General features: G+C 42.7%; 1 protein-coding gene across 4 annotated transcripts in view; it reads left to right on the forward strand.

Moving 5' to 3' along the window:
• Positions 1-14,369: 14,369 nt before the first annotated feature.
• The window catches only part of LOC138754090 (scavenger receptor cysteine-rich type 1 protein M130-like), a 32,282-nt gene continuing 22,051 nt past the window's right edge, over positions 14,370-24,600 (forward strand). For 3 of the 4 annotated variants that reach the window (XM_069917906.1, XM_069917907.1, XM_069917909.1), the window contains exons 1-3: positions 14,370-14,549; positions 20,627-20,659; positions 21,181-21,495. In XM_069917906.1, coding sequence (XP_069774007.1) covers positions 14,504-14,549; positions 20,627-20,659; positions 21,181-21,495 — 394 coding nt within the window. In that variant the 5' untranslated portion in view covers positions 14,370-14,503. Of the gene's footprint in view, positions 14,550-20,626; positions 20,660-21,180; positions 21,496-21,974; positions 22,257-24,600 lie in introns of those variants that run through there. The other variant, XM_069917908.1, reaches the window with a different exon arrangement.

The following is a 24,600-nucleotide window of genomic DNA, read 5'->3' on the forward strand; positions in this document are numbered from 1 at the left end:
TCCCATTCAATCTGGAAAGTGGCTCCACTTTGTGCCTTCTCTGTTGTTTTTTACAGTCTATTGGCCAGTAGATTAAGTCGCAAACTTGGCTGGTCAAATTTCCCGCCAGGCCACACAAAGAGTGAGATGGTGCCTATATATATTCAGCAAACCCCACTCCAATAATAAAGCCTGACATGAACGCCAAAAGGACATTAAATTGGGACAAATGTGAATATCTGAACTGGAAAGAACCAATGGTCAGATAGCAAAATAAATTCAAAGTCACCAACAAAGGAATTTATTGAATAAGGGACTGTCTTAACCCAGAAACAATCCCTTTGCCCCTACACGTCAATGTCGACCATCAAGAACATGTCTTTAATTATCCCATTTACCAGCACTTGGTGCATTCCCGACCGTTCATTGGTAATTCCATCCTATATAAAGTGTTGTGGTGATGCAACCTTCTCCGTTCCCTCTGTCCAGGTCATTCCTTTCATGTTGCAATCTATTCCAGGTGATTCATATTGTCACGGTTCACTGACAGTTCTTAGGCACCTCTGCGACGGAGGAAAGGCCTGTTATGACAGAGGCTCTATGTCCCAATGAATATGCACAATCTGCAACACCCAAACAAGAAATTCATCCTATTGTTATTTTTCCAAAATTCACATCGATTCAGCACATATTCTGCAACTGAACCACACTTACAACGGTCAGTTAAGCCACCATAATGCTCGTCTTTGGGATGTGGGGAGAAAGCTGGCACCTAGAGCCAAAACACCTAGAGCAAAGAAAGTTACTCTACTTTTGACCAATTAAAAAACAAATCAGCATCTTTTGTTCAGTTATTTGGTGAAGAAAGTCAATTAATTAGCTCTAATAAGTGTGTGAAAGGATGTCTCGGGTGGATGTAAACACTCAGTATTTCTTTTATCGTTTTGGTAGCCTCAAGAAATATTTTAATCACTACCTAATTAGCTTCTTTGGGAAAACTGATGCTAATTAGCATTATATGCCAACAGCTGGTCTCACCCGCATGGAATCACGTACTTCATTGTTTGGCAAGTTTAGGACAGATGTGAACTTTAATCATGGAACGCAAGAGGGCGCTGTGAATGAGGTGTCTGAGAACAAGTTGACTTTGTTGAAGATAAGTAAACGATTACGCTAAGTAGAAACTGCAAAAATGTATGATCTTCATCAGGAAAATCCAGAACATCTTATTGGCATCCTTGATCAATGACGCAGGAGCCTCGAGTTATCATGCCAAGTCATCGTGAAAATGTATTAATTGCTCATGGTTAGTCACTATTTTCCAGTCACCTTTGAAGACACTTGGAAAGCGAGAGGCAGATGAATTCTTTTCACTGTCTATGGAGCGTTTCCGTGGGTTGAAGATGCTTATCAAGTTCAAAGTCACTGATAGAGCACAGAAGTGATCCCTGTGACACATGTCGTGTTCCACCATCAAGTGCCAATCTATACTGGTTCCCATCACCAGTACCTGCTCTGATGTTAATGTCCTCTATCAGCTTCGACAGAATATTGTGAATCATTGAAAGGTGCGTCACTTCATGAGCAGATCGTAAAGAGAGTTTTTGTTGATTGACCTTAATAAATTAAAGTATTGAGTACAGGTGTTGCTATGTTATATTGAAGTTATATAATACATTTTCAGACAAGATTTGGAATTTTGTAGGCAAATTTGGTCATACAGGAAAGACATCAATGAATTTACAAATTTGTTTTCGGGATTTGGAGAGCCGAGTTAGAAGGAAAGATGAATAGGTTAAGACATTACACCCTGGAGCTTTGGAGAATGAGTGAGTTTTGGCAGGGTATGTTAAGCTATGCAAGTATCGATAGGGTAATTGCCAACAGGCTTTATTCATTGAGGATGGATCAGACAAATAAAAGAGCACATAGGTTAACGGTGAGAGATGAGGGGAACTTCTTCACCCTGAAGGTGGTGAGAGAGAGGAACGAGCCTCCAGCGGAAGGTGGTGGATGTGGGTGCCATTCATACTGAACATTACGGGAATTAGAAAAGTGACTGGAAAGCAGTGATTAACCATGTGCAATGAATACATTTTCACAACAACTTGGCATGATAACTCAAGGCCTCACAGTTGGGTGTAAACAAACCCACACAACATTCCTTTTCCCCATTTGGTGATTTAAAAATCATTACCTAATTTGGGACTTTAGGGAAACTAGTGACATTTAGTTGAGTTTAATCTTCGATAATCCAGTTACAATATAATTGTTGATGAAAACAGGACACACGTCCGCCGACAGTGCCCAATTCATGACTTAAACGGGAAATTGTGCAGATGCTTGTAGTGCAATGCCCAAAGTGCTGCAGAAGCTGAACAGGCCACAAATAATTTATAGCAGTGGATTTTAAACAGCATCCCCCTCCTCCCTTAACTCATGCCATCGGTGCTCTCTGATGAGTTAGGGATTACCTAAGGTGGTATGTGAGTCGAGAGAAAAGGTTTGAAAAAGACTGTTGTAATCATCCCTAATGGACTGGTTATGAGCACGGTTTCATAACTCCAAAGGAAATGGAGTTGAGACAAAAGGTTTGAAAGGAAATTTGTAAATTTTCTAGAGCAAACTATTTCAGTAACAATTGGGTCTAGGGCAATGATTTTCAACCTTCCCTTCCCACACATACCACTTTGAGCAATCCCTTACTCATCAAAGAGCACCTATGGCATAAGATTTGCTTAAGGTGGAATGTAAGTTTAGGGGTCAGTTTGAAAACCACTTATCTATAGGAAATATAGGTAATAAAAGTTTCGGACCCGAACTCTTCATTAAGGTAGGAGAAATAAAGCAGGTAGGTGTCTGAATTGAGATGATGGGAGAGTGGAGAAGAGAAGGGAAGAAGCGGCAGTTGAGATGTACCGTGAGGTTAGGAAAGATAGATGGAGTGGGTATCTCTGATTCGAGAGTGAAGTTGTGCGGAGCTGGAGGAAAGGAGGCAGAGGGCTACAGAGAGAGAGAGAGAGAGAGAGAGAGAGAGAGAGAGAGAGAGTGTGTGTGTGTGTGTGTGTGTGTGTGTGTGTGTGTGTGTGTGTGAGTGAGAGAGAGAGAGAGAGGGAGAGAGAGGAGGGAGAGAGGGAGGGAGGGAGGGCGAGAGCGAGAGAGAGAGAGAGGAGGGAGAGAGGGAGGGAGGGCGAGAGAGAGAGAGAGAGGGAGAGAGAGAGAGAGAGAGAGAGGGAGAGAGAGAGAGAGAGAGAGAGACGGGAGAGGGACCTAATGGAACATGGAAAAGTAAATATTAAAGCAATCTGCTCGAAACAATCTCCTAATTGCGCCCAGTCTCTGTGATGAGGAAGAGTCCACAACGGAGGCACCAGATGCAGTTGGTGTTCCCTACCGACTCACTAGTGAAGTGTTATTTCACCCAATTGAAAGGTCTGTTTGTGGGCCGGAATGTTGGTGACGGATGAAGTGTGGACGCAAGTGTGCCATTTCCTCCGGGTATATGGGTAGGTACTTTGGTGTTTGCGATGAGTGAACGAATAAATCCAGGAGGGAGAGATCCGTGCGTGAGACGGAGAGGGGAAGAGAGGTCTGGAGAAAGGATCTAGTTGTAGCTGTCGGAGACTGGCGTGTGGGAGGTGAGGAATCCCGTCCTGGTTGCGTGGAAAGGGAGAGGGGGCCAAGGCAGATGTGAGGTTTCGAGAATTATTTATTATTTTTGATATATCGCATTAAGTAATAACTTACTTGATTTGTAGTTGAAAAAACTACATTTAGATACAATTTTGAGAAAAAGTTATGCCTAATAAATCCAGACGAGGGAACTCCTTTGACCGACCGATTGCCTTATTCCGCAGAAAGCAACAAGCGTTTTCCCAGTGGAGTGTTGTTATCTATTCATGTGATCCCATTCAATCTGGAAAGTGGCTCCACTTTGTGCCTTCTCTGTTCCTTTTTACAGTCTATTGGCCAGTAGATTAAGTCACAAACTTGGCTTGTCAAATCCCCCCCCCCACAGGCCACACAAAGAGTGAGATGGTGTCTATATATATTCATCACCCCTCCCCACCCAATAATAAAGTCTGATATGAACTCCAAAAGGACATTAAATAGGGACAAATGTGAACATCTGACCTGGAAACAACCAATGGGCAAATAGTGAAATAAATTCAAAGTCACCAACAAAGGAATTTATTGAATAAGGGACTGTCTCAACTCAGAAACAATCCCTATGCCCCCACACGTCAATGTCGACCATCAAGGACATGTCTCTAATTATCCCATTTACCAGCACTTGGCGCATTGCCGACCGTTCATTGGTAATTCACCCACTCCATCCGATATAAAGTGTTGTGGTGATGCAACCTTCCCCGTTCCCTCTGTACAGGCCATTCCTTTCATGTTGCAATCTATTTCAGGTGATTAATATTGTCACGGTTCACTGACAGTTCTTCGGCACCTCTGCGACGGAGAAAAAGCCTGTTATGACCCGTAACAAAGTAGAAACATATTGTTCCTGCCCAGCTCCTCTGCTCGAAGGATGAAAAAACCATTTTGCGCCCACTCTCCTCCTCACTGAAATAATCCTACCCATCTTACCTTCAGGCGTTTTTTATCTGCATGCTCTCCATTGTCATTACATTCTTTCTGTGGTTTGATGCCCAGAACTGTACGCATAATCACAGCTGCGACCTAACTAAAGATGAGTTGAATACCTCCTGAGGTATTGGTGTTTCAGTTGTTCACAGATTTCTTCAGGAAGTAACTTTGAAGGTATATAGCAGGGAATGTTTTTGTGAGGGAGTCTACAAACTATTGCAGCATTTACATGAGGCTGCAGAATTTAAAACATTCACAAGAGGCTGACATTGTAAAATGTTCACAATATCCTGTATGTCGAAGGCTCAGCAGATTTAATTTACAAGATAAATGTGTCATTTTGAAGACCAGTATTTGCTGTCCATATCTAACTGTCCTTAAATTGGTACTCTTCCCGTCTAGCTTCAGTCTCATGGTGCAGGAATGCTCAGTGGCTTGTAATATCGGGACTTACACAAAAATGTGGCTCAGTGCATCTGTTTGTCTGTTTACTTTGACAATTGGAGGAGAAAGCACAATACACTGCATCATTTTGGACTGTTTGCAGAATGTAGGAAAGTACATGGCAACTTCTGAACAAGACCAGGAAATTAAATCCTTGATCCTTAAATCCATGCTTACACCCAGATTAGGTCACATGTATCTCTGACAGTCCTATCCTCAGCTTTCGACCCTCATCCATAGAATCTGAATGGGATCACAATAAAGAAATCAACAGCCTCATTTGATCATTGCCATGTGGAAGCAGCAAACCAAGGTTAAAATATGCAAACAAAAAACACTGTGCCATGTGGAAGCAGAAAACTGAGGTTAAAAAAATGCAGATTAAAAACACTGTGCCATGTGGAAGCAGCAAACGGAGGTTAAAAATGCAGATTAAAACACTGTGCCATGTGGAAGCAGCAAACTGAGGTTAAAATTAAAAACACTGCAGATTTTATGCAGATTAATGAGAATATTGATGAAATTTATAGAAAGACAACGAACATGTGCATTTACACCGCTGTTCACCTTGCACCTTCTCTTCCATCCATCCTAACATAGATATTCCATTTTGTTGTTCTAATGACTATCGCTACACATGGCACTGCAATTGGTATAACTTATATGTCTCTACACGTATGTTACATGTCAGTTAGAGAATTTCTGGATTTACTGCTTGATCTCACATAGTATGTAGCCATGGGGAAAAATGCATTGGGTGTCAAGCCTTAATCTGGCGGAGAGTTCAACTGCCCTTTACTCGATTGGTACTCAGCCATTTGCAGTTATTGTGCTATGAAGATTTAGTTCACGGATATGGCATCCTGTGTTTTAGTTTCCATTCATTGTAACAGTTTAATAGACAAAGAAATAAAAAGTTTTTCATTCTAAATGCTTTAGTCTAATTACACTCCTCTTTTCCCTCACCTCAGTCGACTGGGATGCTCTTCAATATCTCAAAGCCATGAATATTTAACCTTTGGGTGCACAATATATTTGGCAGTCTGTTACCTGTTACACCACCAGTACTATGCCAAAAAATCAATGCTGCAATCTCTTCGTCCTTTTGTGTTGCCGTCATCTATACATCAAAGGGTTTCTTGAACACCATCTAAGAAACATTTTCTTTTTTTTTTACCTCGCAGCCTGATGAAGTAATGCTTCATTTAATTTTATTTTCAGCAACCCCGCTGGTGAATGGGAAAATGCAACATCTTTTAAAAAGTTGTTTCGGCACCACGGCCGCTGATGTGCATCCGGGAAGAGCAGGAAATGGGAACATAGCCCTCCACCGCAGGGTCCTACCGCCCAAACGGATTGACATGGCTTCTTACGGGCTGGTAAAGGAGCCGACGGTGTTTTATTGAAAATCGCGCCATCTCGATATGTGGGCCCAAGATGAGTGCCCCTGGGGGCGAAGAACCCACACTGGCTGCAGGCTGCTGGCGACGTGGTCAAAATATTCACAGCAACCTGCGGGCAGCTGGAGACTGGCTGATGAGAACCGAGTCTTGGAAGCAGGAGTCGAAAGGCCACTGTGGGCAAGAAGGCGTCCCGAAATCTTCCTCGCGATGTCGGAGATTTGGAAAACGGACCGTCTGAAGGAAACCAGAGTGTGGGGAGGCTGCAGAGGAGACGGGAGCATGGGGCGCGGATCCGAGGACACTAAGGGACTCTGGGTGGACTTTGATTTGCTTCTGTTTTCTGTCTGTACGGGCGCCGAGCAATGCTAATTGCGAATCTTTGCCTGCCTTTTGTCAGATGAAGAGCACTTTGGAGTAATATTACAATGCCCTCCATAATGTTTGGGACAAAGACACTCTACGCTTTTATTATCCCCTTTGATCCACAGTTTTAAAATTTCTAATCAAACAATTCACATGATTATGTGCACATTTCATGTTATATTAATGGTTATTTGTATACATTTTGGTTTGAACATATAGAAAATACAGCACCTTTTATACAGAGACCCCTTATTTCAGGGCACCATAACATTTGGGACATTTGGATTGACGGGTGTTTGATACTCAGGTTTGCTTAATTGCATCATTGATGCAGTAATAGGAGAGCTAGGCATGTTTCTAAACTTCTGATAACCTTTGGAGTCTGTAGTTGCCATTTTTGAACCTGCGGATCAGTTTGTGCCAATGAAAGTCAATGAGCCTGAAAATCAAGAACAAAACAGTACGAGACATCGCCAAAATCTTAGGATGAGCAGAATTTTCAACTGTTTGGAACATCATTAAGAGGAAAGAGCATAGTGGTTAGGTCAGCAGTCACAGCCTGACTGGTAGGCCAATGAATACTGATGATGACAGAAGCATTCTTATCGTAGGATAACTCCCCAAACGCCTGTCCAACACATTGGAAATACTCTTCAGGAAGTGGGTATGGATATGTCAATAGCTATTTTCGCCAGAAATACAAAGGCAACATTGCAATATCGAAACCATTAATTGGCCACAGAAATTGGATGCCCACATTACAATTGGTTAAGTATTTAAACGACCGTGCAGAATTCTGGAAACAGTTCTTGTGGGCAGATAAGTCCAGTATTAACCACTATCAGAGTGATGGCACGAGCAAAGTGTGGAAGCATGACGGAACAGCCAAGATCCAAAGCACGCAGCCTCATCTGTGAAACTTGGCGGTGAGGGTGTGTATTGGGAGGGGTTGTGGTTGTCATATGAAAGGACTGCCCCTACCTAGCAATCAATCAAGGTTTTGTTCCGCCCATGTTGCTGGCACCATGTAAGTTACCTGGACTAGACTCTCCAGTCTGTCTGTACTTGGGCTTGGGACATTAGCTATTTATAATTGTATTAACTCTTCCTGGTACTGAGCCATTAACCCTGATAACGACCTGGGCTTGTCCCTCCAGCACTATAAAGTTGCCACGTGTTCTTTGTTCTCTCCTTTTGTCAGTTTGGGATCACCCTGCTTCATCCCAAACATAGAAATGTGGAAGGGCACTGGAGAAACCTGGTAACGTGTGCACTGTTAAAAGGGTTGGAAGCATATGATTAGTGTTCCTTGTAGCATGGAGCTGTGTCTGTACTGCGTCAAGGTGTGGTGCCTCATCAGAGTGATTTTGTTCCTTGATCATTATATGTACCAATTCATTGTGTGTGTGCGTGGTTATTTTGTTCCCAAGTTATTTCCCCCACGTTCATTATTAATTGTCCGCTATTTCGTTCCCACTGCTGCTTTAAACTGTATGAGTTTTTGTGACCTGTTTCCTCACTCACAACAAGGTGTCATGGCCTGGGCAGATATGGCTGCCACAGGTACCGACGCACTTATCTTCATTGATGGTGCAACTGCTGATTGTAGTAGCAAAATTAATTCTGAGGTTGGCACAAATGCCTCCAAACCCATTGGACGGTGTTTCATCCAACAACAAGACAATGATCCCAAACATGCTGCTGAAGCCACAAAGGTGATTTTCAAAACTAAAAACTGGAAACCTCTTGAATGGCCAAGTCAGCCACCGATGTAAACATAATGAGCATGTCTTCCTCATGCTGAAGAGAAACCGTGAGTGGAAAAGCCCCAGAATCAAGCGGTAGCTGAAGACCTGGCAGAACATCAGTGGAGAAGATAACCAGCATCTGGTGATGTCTCTGAATCACAGACTACAAGCTGTCATTGGGGCAATTTGCTTTGTCACAAATGTTGTGATGCAAGGAAATGAGGAGACTACACATAAAAAAGTGCTGTCATTTATAAATAGTCAAACCAAAATCTATACAAAATACCCTTTAATAAAATCAGGAATGTGCACTTTACTCACATGTGAATTGTTTGATTACAATTTTTAAAATGTGGAGCATTGGTCAATTGAAATAAAATATTGTCTTTGTCCCTATCATTATGGAGGGCACTGTGCATTTCTGTTGTATTACATGATAATAAATAGTCCCTGTTCTGATTACATCTGAATTTTGACTCACCTAATTATTGCTGTGTGAGTGACATATCAACTGGCCATTGTACTAAGCTATATTCCTCTCTGATCAGAGCAAAATTTAGATTTCATATATATGCACTCAATCCCACATTTTGCTGTTCTATTCGATTCAAAGTTACTTTCACTACAAAATATTTGTTGCTGTTTGTTGGCAGACATTAATAACTAAACAGACGAAAAAGCAGGACCAGTTCTAGACACAAAAATTATCCTGTTTTTAAGTACATGTGCAACCTCGTCTGTTAAGCAAGGACAATCGGTTTAAGAAAGCATCCTCCTTTTGTTCTGTAAGAGATTTACCATTAATGCACTCGTGAGGATAGTACATGAACACTAATGCTTCCTCTATTTGGTCTGCAATACTTCATATTTTATTCCTTAGACTTTGAGTGGCAAGTGTGGTTTTAAAGTCAACACGTGTGGCTAAAGTGGTCGTAAAACGGGACCCAAACCTTCCTGCATCAGCGGAGCCATTGAGTATAAAAGTTGTAACAAAATGTGGTTCACCCACTTAGCGAGTATTGCAAGCATTTCTAGTTCACTCATTGTAACGATGATATGCAGATTGCGAGGTTCAGCAGGAAGTTATCTATATTATACATTATTAGCTGTGAGGAGATATTGGAAATACATTTTTGATTCTTTCTGGTGTATTAGAGACAAAGAAATCGAAGTAACTAAGACTGTGAAAAGCCACTTATTTAAAGGATACTGTCGTTTAGCTCATACCATTCCTTCAGCAATACACTGGAGAATCCTACAGTGGGATTTTGGATTAAATGTCAGGAGTAGAACTTGGACCTCAAACCTTCTGATTCAGAGACCCGCATGCGAAGAGAACATATATCTGCATATCGCTGTTTCAGGGGAGAACATAAATAAAAGAGAAGTACATCTCATACCACAATGTCAGGTGTTTCCTGCCAGCTCAACTGCAAAACAAATTTTGCTGAGACTTTTAAAGTGCACTCCATAATGTTTGGGAGAAAGACACAATTTTGTTTGTTTGTTTTCCCCTCTGTTCCCCAGTTCTAAAATTTTAATCAAACAATTCACAAGTGATTAAAGTGCACATTCCTGATTTTATTTGTATACATTTTGCTTTGACGATGTCGAAATTACAGCACTTTTTACACATAGACTCCTCATTTCAGGGCACGATAACATTTGGAACATAGCAATATTATGTATGCCTATGTTGTCATATTTAATACCTTGATTCACATCTGCACTGTTTGAAGTCTGTGATCCAGAGACATCACCAGGTGCACTGTGTCTACTCTGTTGATGCTCTGCCGGCCCTCTACTGTAGCTATCTTCAGGGGGCTTGAGTGGAGGTATTTTGTCTTCAGCATCGGGAAGGCATACTCAATTGTGTTTAGATTAGTGACTGACCTTGCCATGTAAGAATATCCTGTTCTTGGCTTTGAAAAACTCCCCTCTTGCTTTAGCAATATGTTTGGGATCATTGCGTTGTTGTAGAACCGTTCAATGAGTTTGGAGGCATTTGCTGAATCCTGAGCAGATAAGAAGCTTGAAACACCTCAGAATTGATTTTGCTATTGCAATCAGAAGTTACATCATCAATGAAGGTAAGTGAGCCAGTATTTGTGGAAGCCATACATGTCCAGTCCATAACACCCCTTCAGTATTTTTCACAGATGAGGTGATTTGGTTTGGATCTTGGGCAGTTCCCTTATGTCTACTCAGTTTCCATTTGCCATCACCCTGAAACGGTTACTCCTCCGTCCAGAAGACCTTTATACAGAATTCTACTGGCTCATTTATATTCCTTTTGTCAAGATGTAATCTGGCCATCCTGTTTCTGTAACTAATTAGTGACTGGTATCTTGCAGTTTAGCCTCTGTATTTCTGTTCATGACACCTTCTGTGGACAGTAGTCATTTATACATGCCTCCCGAAGTGTGCTTCTGATCTGTTGGACTGGTGTTAGGAAATATTTCATTATTTCTATGAGAATTCTTCTATCATCAGCAGTGGAGGTATTCCTTGTCCACCCTATCCCTTTTTCATAACTAAGTGGCCAAGACACTCTTTCTTTTTAATGATGTTCTAACAGATGTCTTGGGTATTCTTAATCCCTGGACGATGTTCCTTGCTGTTTTATAATTATTTTCAGTCTCATTGTGGCTTATTTGACTATTATTTGCATAACTCTGGTCCTCATATTGAAAATCGGAACTACAAACTCCAAAGGTGATCGCAAGTTTAGAAGCAAGCCTGGCTCTCTTATACCTGGACCAATGAAGCAACTAAAAATATCTGAGTACCTACAAACCCTTGTGAAGCCAAATGTCCCAAACATTAACTATGTCAATGGGGAACTATGACTAAAAAGTGCTACAAATTTCTAGATGGTCAAACATAATATATTCTAATAACCTTTCATAAAATCTGGAATCCACAATAGCGGAAAAATACAGAATGTCCACAACAGTGAGAGCAGAATAAACACATGTATACTGTTACATCTGACAATGGACATATAGTTCAGACTAAATAGGTAAATCCAGCAAGAATATCCTAAATGAAATAGCATCTGAAAGCAGTATCTGTGTCGTCCCACTAACACAGCTTGTGGAACGACGAGGAGTTAATGAAATAAAACACTCCCCATCAAAAGATTTCTTGGTGAATATAAATGAGGTCGTTATGAATAATTATTTAAAAATCAATCTCTGAGTCAGGCTCGAGGACAGATTCACTAATGTCTGTATGGCTACAACATGCGTACCATATTATAAACCTTAACTGTTCTATCTCAATCTTCTATAAAGTGTAATTCAGAAAATGCAAATGATGAATCACGTGTATCATTCCATTTACATTTAAAAATATCTTCATGACTGTGTTCTCTTTCTAAATTTATCCACCGTGCAAGGATTGAACATTATCCTGCCTTCCCAAGGTCATTAGATTTATTGAATTCACCACTGACGCTATAAATCGAAGTTTGATTCGTTACATGCTAAACTAATTACAATGTGCTATCTCCTCGTAATGCTGACATTGAATTATAGTTTTAATTTTTTAATGAAATTAATACAACAATTCTGTTTCCATTAAAGTATCGTTGATGCAGTAGAAGTTGAGATTTGAAGAGGTCTTTTGTGTCTATAATTCTTCGGGGAAAAGCACCCAGAGATCTGATTGACGCTACTAGCGCAGTGGGGAGTAAACAAAACCTTTGCTATTCAGAAAGTTGGAATAGAAGCACTGGAAAGAGGAAGGTAAAAAGTGGGGCTGATTGAACTGAAGAAACAGATATTAAATTTGGAAGAGTTACCGTTGACTATGGCTTAGAAACTGGCTGAGATATTTCACAGCATTATCGGTACCTACTTACTTTTCTTTCTCAAATCTTCATGTCTTCTTTTCTTTCCAAATATTGTTCAGCTATAGAATATACCTTTTCCATTCTCATGCCATTCCCTGAAAGGCTGTCCTGTTTCCAGAAAATCAAAATAATCTGGGAATAATTCTTATTTAATTATCGACGGCTGATCACATGATTTGTGATTCAACAGTGAATTCATAACTTTCAGGTTCTAAACACTGCTCCCATATTCAGAGAATGGTCCGTCTATTCATTCTATAGTGTACACATGAATATTCCTTAACTTCTGCCTCTGCTCCCATTACCCTTTAATTTACCTCAGCTCTAGCTCGTATCCATTCACTGTGATGATTATCTGGCGGAAGTGGAAAATCAAAGGCAAGGCCTTGACATTTTTCACTCATCAAGCAGTTCCTGGCCTGCTGTATGTTTCTACCCTTGCAGATATACATCATGGTAATTTGTTCTCTTTGTTCATTGGGGTGACTTTCAATTAAGTTCAAGACATATCCCTTTGAAATTATTTTAAACAATTATCCTCTTCGAGCGTGGAGTTGCCACAATGACATGGCAGTGTAAGGCGTGAATTTACTTGCAGAAAATGATGAAATAATTGCATTTTCCAAGCATGGGGAAATAGGGCAGGTACAGTCGGGTAGCCCGTTAATCAAGGTGGAGAGGAAAGTAAAAAGAAAGAGAAAGGAAGTGTGTGCAATGTGCGGTGAACAGAACGCAAAGATGGAGAAAGAGGATATAGTGACGACCTGAAAAATGGAGCAGAAACTTTATGTGCAATGCATGTTCAAACATTGAACTTATTCATACACACTGGAGATATTCTGTATCCTGACAGTTGGATACAGGTCCCAGTAATGCAAGAAATGTTGCAAAATTTTCTCACAGTCAAAGAGAGTCAGTCTGTGAAAACAGGCCCAACTTGAGTATTCCTACCAAAATGTACCTCCGGACCGCGCTTGACCAGTACCCCGATCCATATCGTATGTATGAATCTGACACAAGAATTTCACAACTTACTCAAAAGGAGGAAGAAGGATGAAGAAGAAATGAATTTGAGCACATGGAAAATTCTACCCCGGGATGATAGCGAGGAGGAGAGCCTGAAAGAATTAAAGAAAAATAATATATGCAGAACCTGGAATCAAGTGCAAGACCCAAATGTGCAGTAGAATTTCAGCTGGTCACACAGCATCTGAGGCGCTCCTTTATTGATCCAGGGAGAATGTCCATGAAGTAAATTCATTGCACTGGTTAGGGATAGCAATACCGGTAAAAGAAAAAGTTGGGGGGGGGGGGGTGGGGGTGAGAAAGTGAAATACCTGGAAATAATATTTTTTTAGCAGAAATGTGAAGGTTTACTTGGGCTGGAGTTTATCCGTCCACCTCGAAAGAATGAGCAACGTGACTAAAGTAGTTGTGTTTATACTGGGACTTTATATCTATTTTTATTCACCGCGCTGTATGGTAAAGTCAGTCGGTAATTGATATTTCATTGAGATATTCAGATGGATAAGCATGGACCAGAGACCTTTGCTGTTTTGTCTTTAAACCCCTTGAATCTGTAACAAAGAGCGTCGTTCAGCCCTGTCAGATGTTGGAAGAGGCTGCTGAGATTAGGGAGATAGGGATTCTGATTTATTAAGTGCGGTAGATAAGGGCGGGATGTAAAACGGGGAAATGGGGGTCGCAGAAAGACCTTGAATGCACTTTTTGCAATAGAGTACGCTTCGTTGACTGTGTGCTCATTGGATGCAAGTTTTCAGTCATGTCTCTGCTCAGACTCTCTCTCTCTCTCTCTCTCTCTCTCTCTCTCTCTCTCGGCATTTGTTTCTCAGGAGAAGCGGAACCAAAAAGATGACCTGTTATTACCATGAATGGTAATAAAGCAAGGTGGTTTCCCATTGGTTCATTCATGCAGACTGCAGTTCACGCCTTATTTTAGTCGAAGGATATTGGTTATTGGTTGTAGTATAACATGAAATAGAGGTAAGGCAGTTATCAAATAATTCTCGGTGAAATGTAATATCAGAAATCTTGGAGAAACTGCTTCAGGGATCATGTTCTAGCCGTCACTGTAACTGAGCACCGGAAGAATGCTGCGCCCTTTCTTGATACTGATGAGATTGATCATCTGGAACTGTGAGTTTATTATGAATATTGATGGAATCCGGTTTTTATTGGCAACGTTTTCATAATTAACAATGCGCTTCGCTTAAATTGATTGGTAACTTATAGGACATCGAGGAACAGAGGAAGCAACATTTCCTTTTGTCTCTGAATGTTTTCATTGTAGTGAAATATCTTTTCCACGGTAAATATGTCCTTGAGCGGTGAATCTTTCACCCATCTAATTGGTGATTTGCCTTATCTTTTATATTAAGAGCACAAGAACAGAAAGAATCAGAAAGTTAAGCCAATTTAATTCCTGACCCCGAGAATAGACAGTGAAATGATTTGCCTCCTTTCCAGGCCATGAAAACTCTTACTGATTTGCTTGTTATTATACGCTTGTTCATTTCGGCCGGCGACTTTAGAAATATTTGGATTTCTTGACATTGATGGTGATATTATAAATTCCCATCAATATTTCTGGCAAGGGTGGAATTCCGCAGAGGTGACGTCATTTCAAATCGCCACCACATGATCCCCGCGGCTCTTGTGAGATCATCTTCGAATAAGATGGTTCATATGAGGTAGAGGGAGAATCATTGTTGGGTCACAGTGAATTTCGAGGCCGGAGTGTGTAAACTCAGCGTGTGAGAAGAGAGCCGAACCTGAAGCTGCAGCTGACTGAATCGGCGAACACATTCCTCACACTAATGGTTATCGGTCAGATCTCTTTCTTCCCACCATGAGATGCAGGGAATGACGAAGTTCAACTAATGTATTTACAATCATATTATTGGGAAGGGTTTACATTTTGCATTATTAAATGTGACCCTGATTGAGAATCAACACATCATTCACATTATTTCGACATTAATCTTAAACGCACATTTGGGAGGATGGTGGCACTGACATTTCTAAAGAGTGGAGGAGTTTAACTTGTTATCGGTTTTCCTCAAACGAATGATATTGTACTTCAATTTAAATGTCCAGTTTGCCCTTTAATGCGCTCGGAGAAAAGCGACAAATGTTTGGTTTTAATCTTCCCGAGTTAATGCAGAAAATAACCTTAACTGTTAACTGGAGCTTTGCTCCAAATGTCTTTCCACGAATTGCATTCAGGTGAAAGGGTTTTGGTGACAAATGGTGACTGGATTCTTCTGTCTTTCAAAAACTGAAGCACAAATCGTTGGATAGACATTTGAGTGTCATCCCCTTCAGGAGAGCGGGATCTGATGTCAGAGAAACAGAGAATATTAAACAAAATGGGCAGCATAACAGACCGAAAGATAACTCAAGGTTACTTTCCGTCATGTGATAACATCGTGCAATGTTACATGCAATTTGCTTAGCTCTACTTCGTAAAGTCAGAGAACGAGAGGCAAAGGTGAGTTTCCACAGAGACTCCGAGTGTCCGTGGAGCTTTCTACAGCGTTCTTGCAGCTACACAGAGTCCAGTCCAAACCATCCGCAGCCGGAGCTCCAGCTCAGAACTTCCGACACTGTCAGAAAACATCCAGCGCCCTCTCCACCCTCTCGCATCCTGGATCTATTACCAGGTGCCCCTTCATCCAGACTCGAGCCGGTCTTCAACAGTCCGCAGCCTGATGTGAATCCTTCGACCGAAGTCACCAGCAGTCCCCATCCTGCACAGATTCTTGGCCCTGAATCATCAACAGATGATTCTTCAAACTCTGAGCTTCTCACTGTTCCGCCGCCCTGGTCACTGTTCTGTGGGTTTTCACCTCTGCTTCAGCTTCCGTAACGGAGAGGAGCTGGGGCGTGGGGGAGGGTGGGGGGTGGTGAGGAGGGGGGTTGTCTCCCGTTTTCTGGTGTGCGCTTCGCTGGAGTCTGCAACCCCTCGGGGCTACTGCCGATCACAGGCGCCGTTATCTTGGGCCAGACATCGCCGGCGCCAGATTTTCAAATAAACCCACCGTCGTCTGCAGCGGACTAGTCAGACTGGGAGGTTGGACCCAAGGGGAACGCTGTATCTCCGCTCCACGCTCTCCATGGCTCCGTACCGGCGGCAGTGCGGCCGTAATAGCAGCTCTGGCAGAGCCATCAATTCTTTCGAGCGTCTCTTCCTTTAATAGCTGCCTTGTCTGTTGTGTTTTTCGTTGTTGTTTTTCTCTTTTTTGAAGATTTCTTTCACAGAACAGAATGTTACAGCACAGAACAAACATTTCAGCTCTTTACTCCAGCAACTGCCGGGAGATTCTCTACTGCATCACCCTCCATTTTTTCTCAGTTCACGGCCCCATCTAATAGTCTAAACTATTTCATTTCACGTCCCTCCCTCAACCCTTGCGGATAGAGCATTCAATGCACTTCCCAGATTCTACGTGACGAAACTCACCTCGTCCATGCCACTTGTAATTATCCCAAGGAACAAAAAGCTGCGTCCCCTATTATTGGCCATTTCAGCCCTGGGACTGTGTTTCTGGCCATCCACACGGCAAATATCTCTCACCATCCTTTCACGTGGGAGCCTAAATTTAGACAGACATGAACCCTTGCTTCTAGATCTCCGTCCCCTTCCATGACAGGAATATTGAGTGCGCTTCTCGGTCGGTGGCTTACTTTCTCAAATTGGAGAGTTCATGTTTAATTTTGTGTTCATCACCATCAACACCAAATTCTCGCTGTCTAAAAGGGAAGGTTTAGGGCATTTCCTGCTCCATGATCGTTTGTCTGAACGCGATTTGTCGTTTCCCAACTTTTACCCTAACATGACTTAACAGGAATGTGATCACTGTTTTCCCATTTACACTATACTTTGTGTTTACCAATAATGTCCATTCTCAGCAGTTCTCCGCCTTGTATTTTTCTTTCATTCCGATCGCAAAGATTTTGCTGTTAAGATGACGTGTCATTTCGATGCCTAAAGTCCCTAACTCTCTTTGTGTCCTTTAATATATCTTGCTATAGATGCTAAAAACGGATAGATCGTAGAAACGCGTTTTCTTAGCTAATTAATGAAAATCGCTTTGGAGATGCGAAAACTGTAACACAAAGATTTCTCTATGAACCATGTAGGAAAATGAGTCCTAGAGTAACACTCAAGCAAACTGAAATTTTAAAAGTTTACATCATTTGTATTGAAAGTTGACATTGTTTGGTCAATGTTTCATTATATCATGATGTTCCTTAACTGACGGATTTACTCCATGATATTTCTAAATATCTAAAACCGACTGCAGGGAAATGCCGTGGTGCGTGGTGGAGCTAAGGCGCACGGAAAGAGGTCCGAGGTCTCACCGAATCCGCTAGGAGCAGCAGTCACGCATATTCACGATTAATATCAATAACATTCGGGTCAACTGTTTCTACCAGAGGAAGGACAATTTACATTGCCCAATTCATCTCTCTTCATGCTCATCCTTGTTGCGTAAGGGGGATCCAGCGCTGTCAAAGGGAGCACGTGCAACCTCCAGACATCAATTGACCACAGCATTACAACTGGGTCAGGCTGCAGCTCTCCGTAACGAACAGACCTCTTACATTTAAATTCTTTTCAATTTTATTAATGTTGATCCGGGAAAGCGTTGTCACGTGAAATGTAATACGCAACACTGCTGGAGAAACCCAACAGGTTATGCAGCATCCATGGCCAGCGACGGCTAACCACATTGTCGGACCTGAGCCCTCAGTCATGTTGTCGCGATCCTGATCCAATGTTAACCTCCGGCGCTGTGTACTGTGCGCGATCGTCCGAGGTTCTCCCGCTGTTCTCGCAGGTGTCTCCGGGTACCGTGGCTTCCACCCACAGGCAATAGGTTGCGAGTCGGTAGGCTAATTGGTTGCCATCAATGACTGTTTATTGGAAGCGCGAAAAAGAACAAAGGAGAGTTGATGGGCATACGTGGGGAGTGTTTGGATGAAGGGATATAACGAGCGGCTAAATAAAACAAACGTGATTACTCTTGCTTCTGTCTGGACGCAAACGGCTGGTCGGTCTAATTTTAATCGTTACAAGTAAATAAATAGAATCTTATAATGTTAAAAAATCAAAGAGATGGAATAATATTGATTAAATTTGCTTGAAATATTTAAAGAATCGTGAGGCACACCTGACAAAATATATTCTCCAATGTGGGGATGGGCCTGACATGTACATATCATTCTGGAGTGAGATATGTCTCTAAAATAAAGTGTCTGAATTTTAGCAGTCAGTCACTCATTGTTCAGTCGATCTGAGCCAATATATTCAGTATATATGTTAGAATGGAAAAAGTGAACAAAGGCTTTGATGTTGTAAAATAAAACCAGTATTTCCCACATGACCAAAAGAAAATGACATGTCAAGAGTAAGCGCTTATTACCTGAGCAAAGTCAGAAAGAGCGCTCAAGCCTGCGTGCAAATTGTGCCTATCTGTTTCCAGATAATTTGGGACAGAAAAAAAGATGTTGGAATATTAATTTTGAGATAACAACCCGATAACAGGCCCTTCCAATCCAAGAGCCCGAGCTGCACAAATACATCTATTTTATCAAATCCTTGTAATATTATTCACGAAGTTTCTGCAAGCAAATCTGAAAATACAACATAACCTCAGTTTCCACATTGCAATAACCGGACATAGAAAAATAATCATTCTGTAGATGATAATGTTGAGGAAAGAAGATATATTTGGAAAAGGTGGCGAAGACGTTTAAGCGCTGTGCAGTGGATGTTGTATATTGTGGCTTTGACAAAATCCTTTGTGGCAGCTTCGTCTGGAATGCTAGATCTCGGGAACAGAGGAGTTGTCTGGTTGGAATCAAGATTGGTTTTGGAGGAATGGGACAGTCTTGCTTGGTGTTTGGGTGTAAATTGGAGGAGTGCTTGGTGTTTGGGTATAAATTGGAGGAGTGCGAATGGAGAAGTCAGGCAGGCATGGGTGCAGTGTCCGTCCAAAGTCGAGTCGACATAATCTAGTTGTACAAGATGTGAGTGAGAGAAGAATTCTGGTTGTTTATTTGCAGGAAGGACAAGAAATCCTTCGTGCAAGGAGATTCATGAAGAAGTTGCATGAACAAGAGGGCAAAAGACAGAGTAATAGGTTAGATGCGCTGTGCCTTTGTTCCCACGAGCAAAGGAGGCTTGGAGGCGACCTGACATTTACGAGGAGCATTTGTAAAGTGAATGCTCTCAGTCCTTTTATCACTGAAGAGACGAATCTACAACTGGAGGGCAGGGGTTCAGGCTGAGGTTTAAAGGGAACCTGAGGGGCAACTCTGCACTCGGACGACCGTCCCTGTCTGGAACGGCGCTTAATGAGACTGGAGAATCCGCATTTTGTTTACGTGCAAAAGACATTTGGACAGGAACATGCACGGTAACGGCTTATGAATTGCCAGCAAAAGGCACCAAACACGATTGCCAACTTGATCCGCCTGAATGTGTTGAGCCGAGCGAGTTATTCCGTGCTGAACATCTCCGTGAAATTAACTTGCACATCAACCCTTAGATTTCAACAACAGGAAGCAGAACCCTTAAAATTATCGTGTGCCATACGGAACTTGGCTTGTTCTATTTCTAATTAAAATGAGAATCGCAGCTCGTGAGAGAATGAGAGCCAGAAACATCAAAAGTGAAGGAGGGAAAGAGGGGTTCTTCTCCATCAGGCAATTTCCACTAGAATAAATAGAAAGGCATTACAACAACTTTCCAGATAAACGGGCAAAGGCGAATGTCGATGTCCTCAACTGATCGATCACAAATCTAGCTGATATCTCGTCGGGCCGAAATCCCACTAATGCAGCAAATTGTCCCATGACGGTGGCAGCAGCAGATTCATTACCAGCCGCACTGTAGAAAACTAATCCACTCACGGGAGAAATACCTTCCTGGTGTCAGCAGATCTGAAATCTATTTTCGTTTTATATTAAGGGAGGATGTGAATTATTAGTTACCGAGGGTTGATTATAGTTACATAAACAAAGAAAAAACAGGTGCGAATCTGAAACCATTTTCTGCAAAATGGTTCCAAAGAGACTCTTCATTTGCCGTCGGTTCTATTTCCGTTCAGTTTCATTAAATTGTTGACTGCCGCCCTATGAAGCCCCCACTCCCACCTCCTAAACCCACAGGTCGCTCCAATTTAAATCTGAATTTCTCATTGCAGATCGCCTCAGGAATTGTTTGGGAGACCGGTCAGGTAATGTCTTTTAATCTTTACTGTGTTTAGTTTAGGGCTGTTGAGACTGGTTCTTACTGGGGATTTGTAGCTGAGACCTTCACATGGGTGACATTCTTAAACGGCTCGGTGCACTGCCCGGACCCTATTGCCCCGCTGACCAAATGAACTCGCACAGTTCACCCCACCTTGGTCCTTTTGAATACTCGGCAGACGCTTTGATGCCCAATTCCCATAATCAGATCACGCAACCACCACTACAGGTCGATCGGATCTGGCTACAACCGAAACGTTTCCATCGTGTGCAAACGGGCGCGCTCTTTTTGTCCTGGGGGCCGGAACAACCGGTTCTCAGGACGTTCACCAGACTGCCTGTTCTCGACACTTTAGGCAGTTTTTTCGGGCTATACCACAGACTGGCACTGCCGTGGAAGATGTGAGAACGTTGAGTGTGTGAGCGGGTGTGAGCTGGGAGCGCGGGGCGCCGAGAGGGGGGATGAGCCGCGGGCGAGCCGGGTCCTAACGTTTCTGTTTTGTTTCAGAGAGCGACGTGTTGAGGCTGGTGAATGGGGGAAGTCCGTGCGCCGGGAGAGTGGAGGTTTCCCACCAGGGTGTCTGGGGAACTGTGGATGATGACGGCTGGGACATGAACGATGCGGCTGTGGTGTGTCGGCAGACGGGCTGCGGGTCGGCGCTGCAAGCCCTGGGCGATGCTCACTTTGGACCGGGCACCGGACCAGTCGTGACGTATTATGTTCGGTGCACCGGGAGAGAGACCGCTCTGCAGAAATGTCCATCAGAACAATGGGGTTTATATGGATTACCACACTTCCTCGATGCCGGCGTTATCTGCTCAGGTAAAGATCCGCCTTTACTCACTTCTGTCCCACCGCTTGAATATTTCCGGGACAGCGGGGAAAAACCACCGACTGATCGCGACTGATGTGAATTTACACCCAGTCTCTGACGGGAATTATTAGTGTTATATTGGGATCACAATGTGTGTTAGAGAACTCGCACCCGTTTTAATTCGTCGCCGTGAACCGGTAAATAATCGGCGCCATGTTCGTACGGACCAAAACACAAACAAACACCCACCCCACCCTCCCCTCCAACCCCCCCATTTCCTCCTCTCCCTTCCCCCACCCCCAACCCAACCCCAACCCTCCCACCGTCCGCCTGAATCCTTGACAGTTGGAGTTAGTTCTGTAATTTGTGGTGTTTTTCAGATTCCAGCATCTGCTGTCTCGCGGGTCCCCAAAATGAACAGAAATCCCCACCCCCCCATCTCCACTTCCCGTGGGTTTTTACTGAGTATTTTCTCTGATTTATACAGAGAGATGACACAGTAACAAGAACAGATCTGCATGTCAGGGTCACGTGACGGAGGGCCTCCGCTGGTCCCTTTAATCTAGTCCGTTTGCGGTCCTTCCTGTGAGAGGTCGGACTGTGCACCGGCTGCTTCACACACAGAAACACCTCAGGACACGTGGAGGTTTCAGATCAACGGTTTATTTGAATTTCGCGCGCGCCCCTTTAAGGCCAACGGGAGTTCGGCCCCACTTGGCGGTGACGTCATCACGTTCCTCGGGGCGCGAGCAAGGGCATCATCCACCAGGTAATCAGTAAGCCCCGACAGCGCCATCTGCCTGGAGTTCCCCGCCTGCGCGGTATTACAAGCGGAGAGGGTTCGCCGCAGGAGACTTTCGCCGCCACACAACCCCCTCTCCCAGAACCGGCTTATGCTGCTTGTGCGTCAGACCTCTCCCTTTGGGTTGAACCCTCCTCTCTGGTTGTTCCAGATACACGTGAGCTAGTTTTAGTCTATCTATTGCAAATAATTCCGCCCTCCTTGCAATGTCCAAAGTAAAAGTCTTTCCTGAACGCTGCAGGACTTTAAACGACCCTCATGCGGGCGCTTCAGGGCGGACGAATGTGGTCCACGCTGGAAGAAGATGAAATCCGATGAGGCCAGCTCTTTGGGGATGTTCGTCGGGTGTCTGCTGTGGTGGCTTGGTAGAGGGGGTGCCAGCGAGTCGACTCTGTCCATAAAGAGGGTTGGGTGGGTCAAAGATGATGTGTGCTGGATAGAAATTATTTCTCGAATCCATTGAGCCCTATTATGGCAGTGATCCCAGTAAAGTCATGAATCGATGGAAGATCGACCCCAGTGAACTTATCGACCATTGTGTTGAACCTTGTATTATGACACAATGGATAAATGAAAAATATGCTTATAAAAGGGATTAGAAGTTGGTTAGCTGTTTGGTTGCATGCAGTTCACAGACAAAACAAAGTCTTGGAAAGTTCCAAGGGCAGGTGGAAACAGATGTTTCTTCACTTTACCAATATGTTCAAGCACATCCCGGAAACAGAATAATTTCCAGAGAGTTGAGTCCATGTGTATTTTGAAAAGCCTGGAAACTGCAACATTTGCAAACTGAAACAAAAGGACGGTGCCTGGAACCTCAGGGAGGGAAGGGGCAGAGAACGAGAGAGGGGGCTGTTAGCAGAGGGGATTATAAAATGCTGCACAGAAGATTAGCCTGCTGAAAGACTCCTGAGCAGGGTTCTCATATGATAGTCTGAGTTTACTCTCTGTGGAAACCAGGAGTGGTGGCTAGACTTCCCGGTGTGGCAAAGAGGAGGAGAACTCTGTAAGAAGAACCCAGAAAGAAGACGTTTGTTCTGGTAGACACTCCTATTTGGGGTATCTACGAGCAACAACAATCTCTCTGTAACCCACCACAGCCTTTCTGCCTGGTAATTCTAAGTAAAGCACTGACGTTTCCCTGAATGTAATGACAGTGGACGATTGGCCATCAAAAAGGACTTTCTCAAAAACACATTACACACATTTGTGCTTAATGTAGGTTGGTGGGGGCGGGAGAAGGGATTTTATTATAAGGTAAGTGTTGATCATGTTCTATACTCCGAGAATAAAACTAATTCTGCTGAAGGATCCATTGCTTCGGTGTATTCCTATTGCTGCTGGTATAAGGAGTTCATTAAACTTGTAAAAGTATTGATTTTGTTTTGATGTCTCTGGACAAGATCAGTTTGTGGTAATTTATGACACCAAACAGCAATACAGAAGCCTTCAATGTTCAGATAGACGTGTGTTATGAGCTCAGAGGACCCCAAAACTAAGCACCAATAGAAATCCACCAAGACAAATGGTTATTTGAAGTTACTTTTAATTATCTTTAATCTTACTTATTATTAACCTATCTTAACCTAACTTAACCCCCTTCTAATTCAAATTCTAAGTGCAAATGTATGTCAGGTAAGTTCAAAAAAATGTTTTTTGATTCACCGTCCAATCTCACTTCTGACTCCTCCAAATTCATTGGTATCAGGCAATTCTTATACTGTGCACAGTATTTAACATTTATAAATTTCAACAGGCTTTGGTGCTTGACAGGTAAATGGGTACCACTCAGGAAGGTTCCTGTCACTTTACAGAGAAAGGTATATTTATTTTGCTCATTGGACACCCACAACTGATTTGTTCTGATCATCCACTTCATTATCTTTCCAAAGAAACTTGCTTCATGAGGCTTTTCCAGGTGAGAACTTCTTTCTTTCAGGTCACCTCAGAGTTCCATTTTGTTTCCCTTATTTCAATTAAAATTTTAGGCACCCAGTCCTCACCTCTTGAATGGACCACAACATCTTTGATCTGCTGAGAACAGCCAATTGCACTTTGATTGCGACTCTGGACGTAATCGTTTTGAGTTCATTCATCTGATCTTTTCCAAAACAATAATCCTTTAATCCACAGCATGTCCCATGAAACACCTACTTGTGAAATCCTAATAGGCCTTCATCAATGTTTGTGCAAAAGCACTTGAACTGTCTGGCTCGAGAAAAGCTATGGCATTTTAAGTGAGACCTTTTTTGAAGTGTTTGTATTATGTGACCTACACTGAAAGCCTATCACAATTTATCTCCTTTTAAAA

Source organism: Narcine bancroftii, chromosome 2 (genome assembly GCF_036971445.1).
Source record: "Narcine bancroftii isolate sNarBan1 chromosome 2, sNarBan1.hap1, whole genome shotgun sequence".
Taxonomy (NCBI): Eukaryota; Metazoa; Chordata; class Chondrichthyes; order Torpediniformes; family Narcinidae; genus Narcine; species Narcine bancroftii.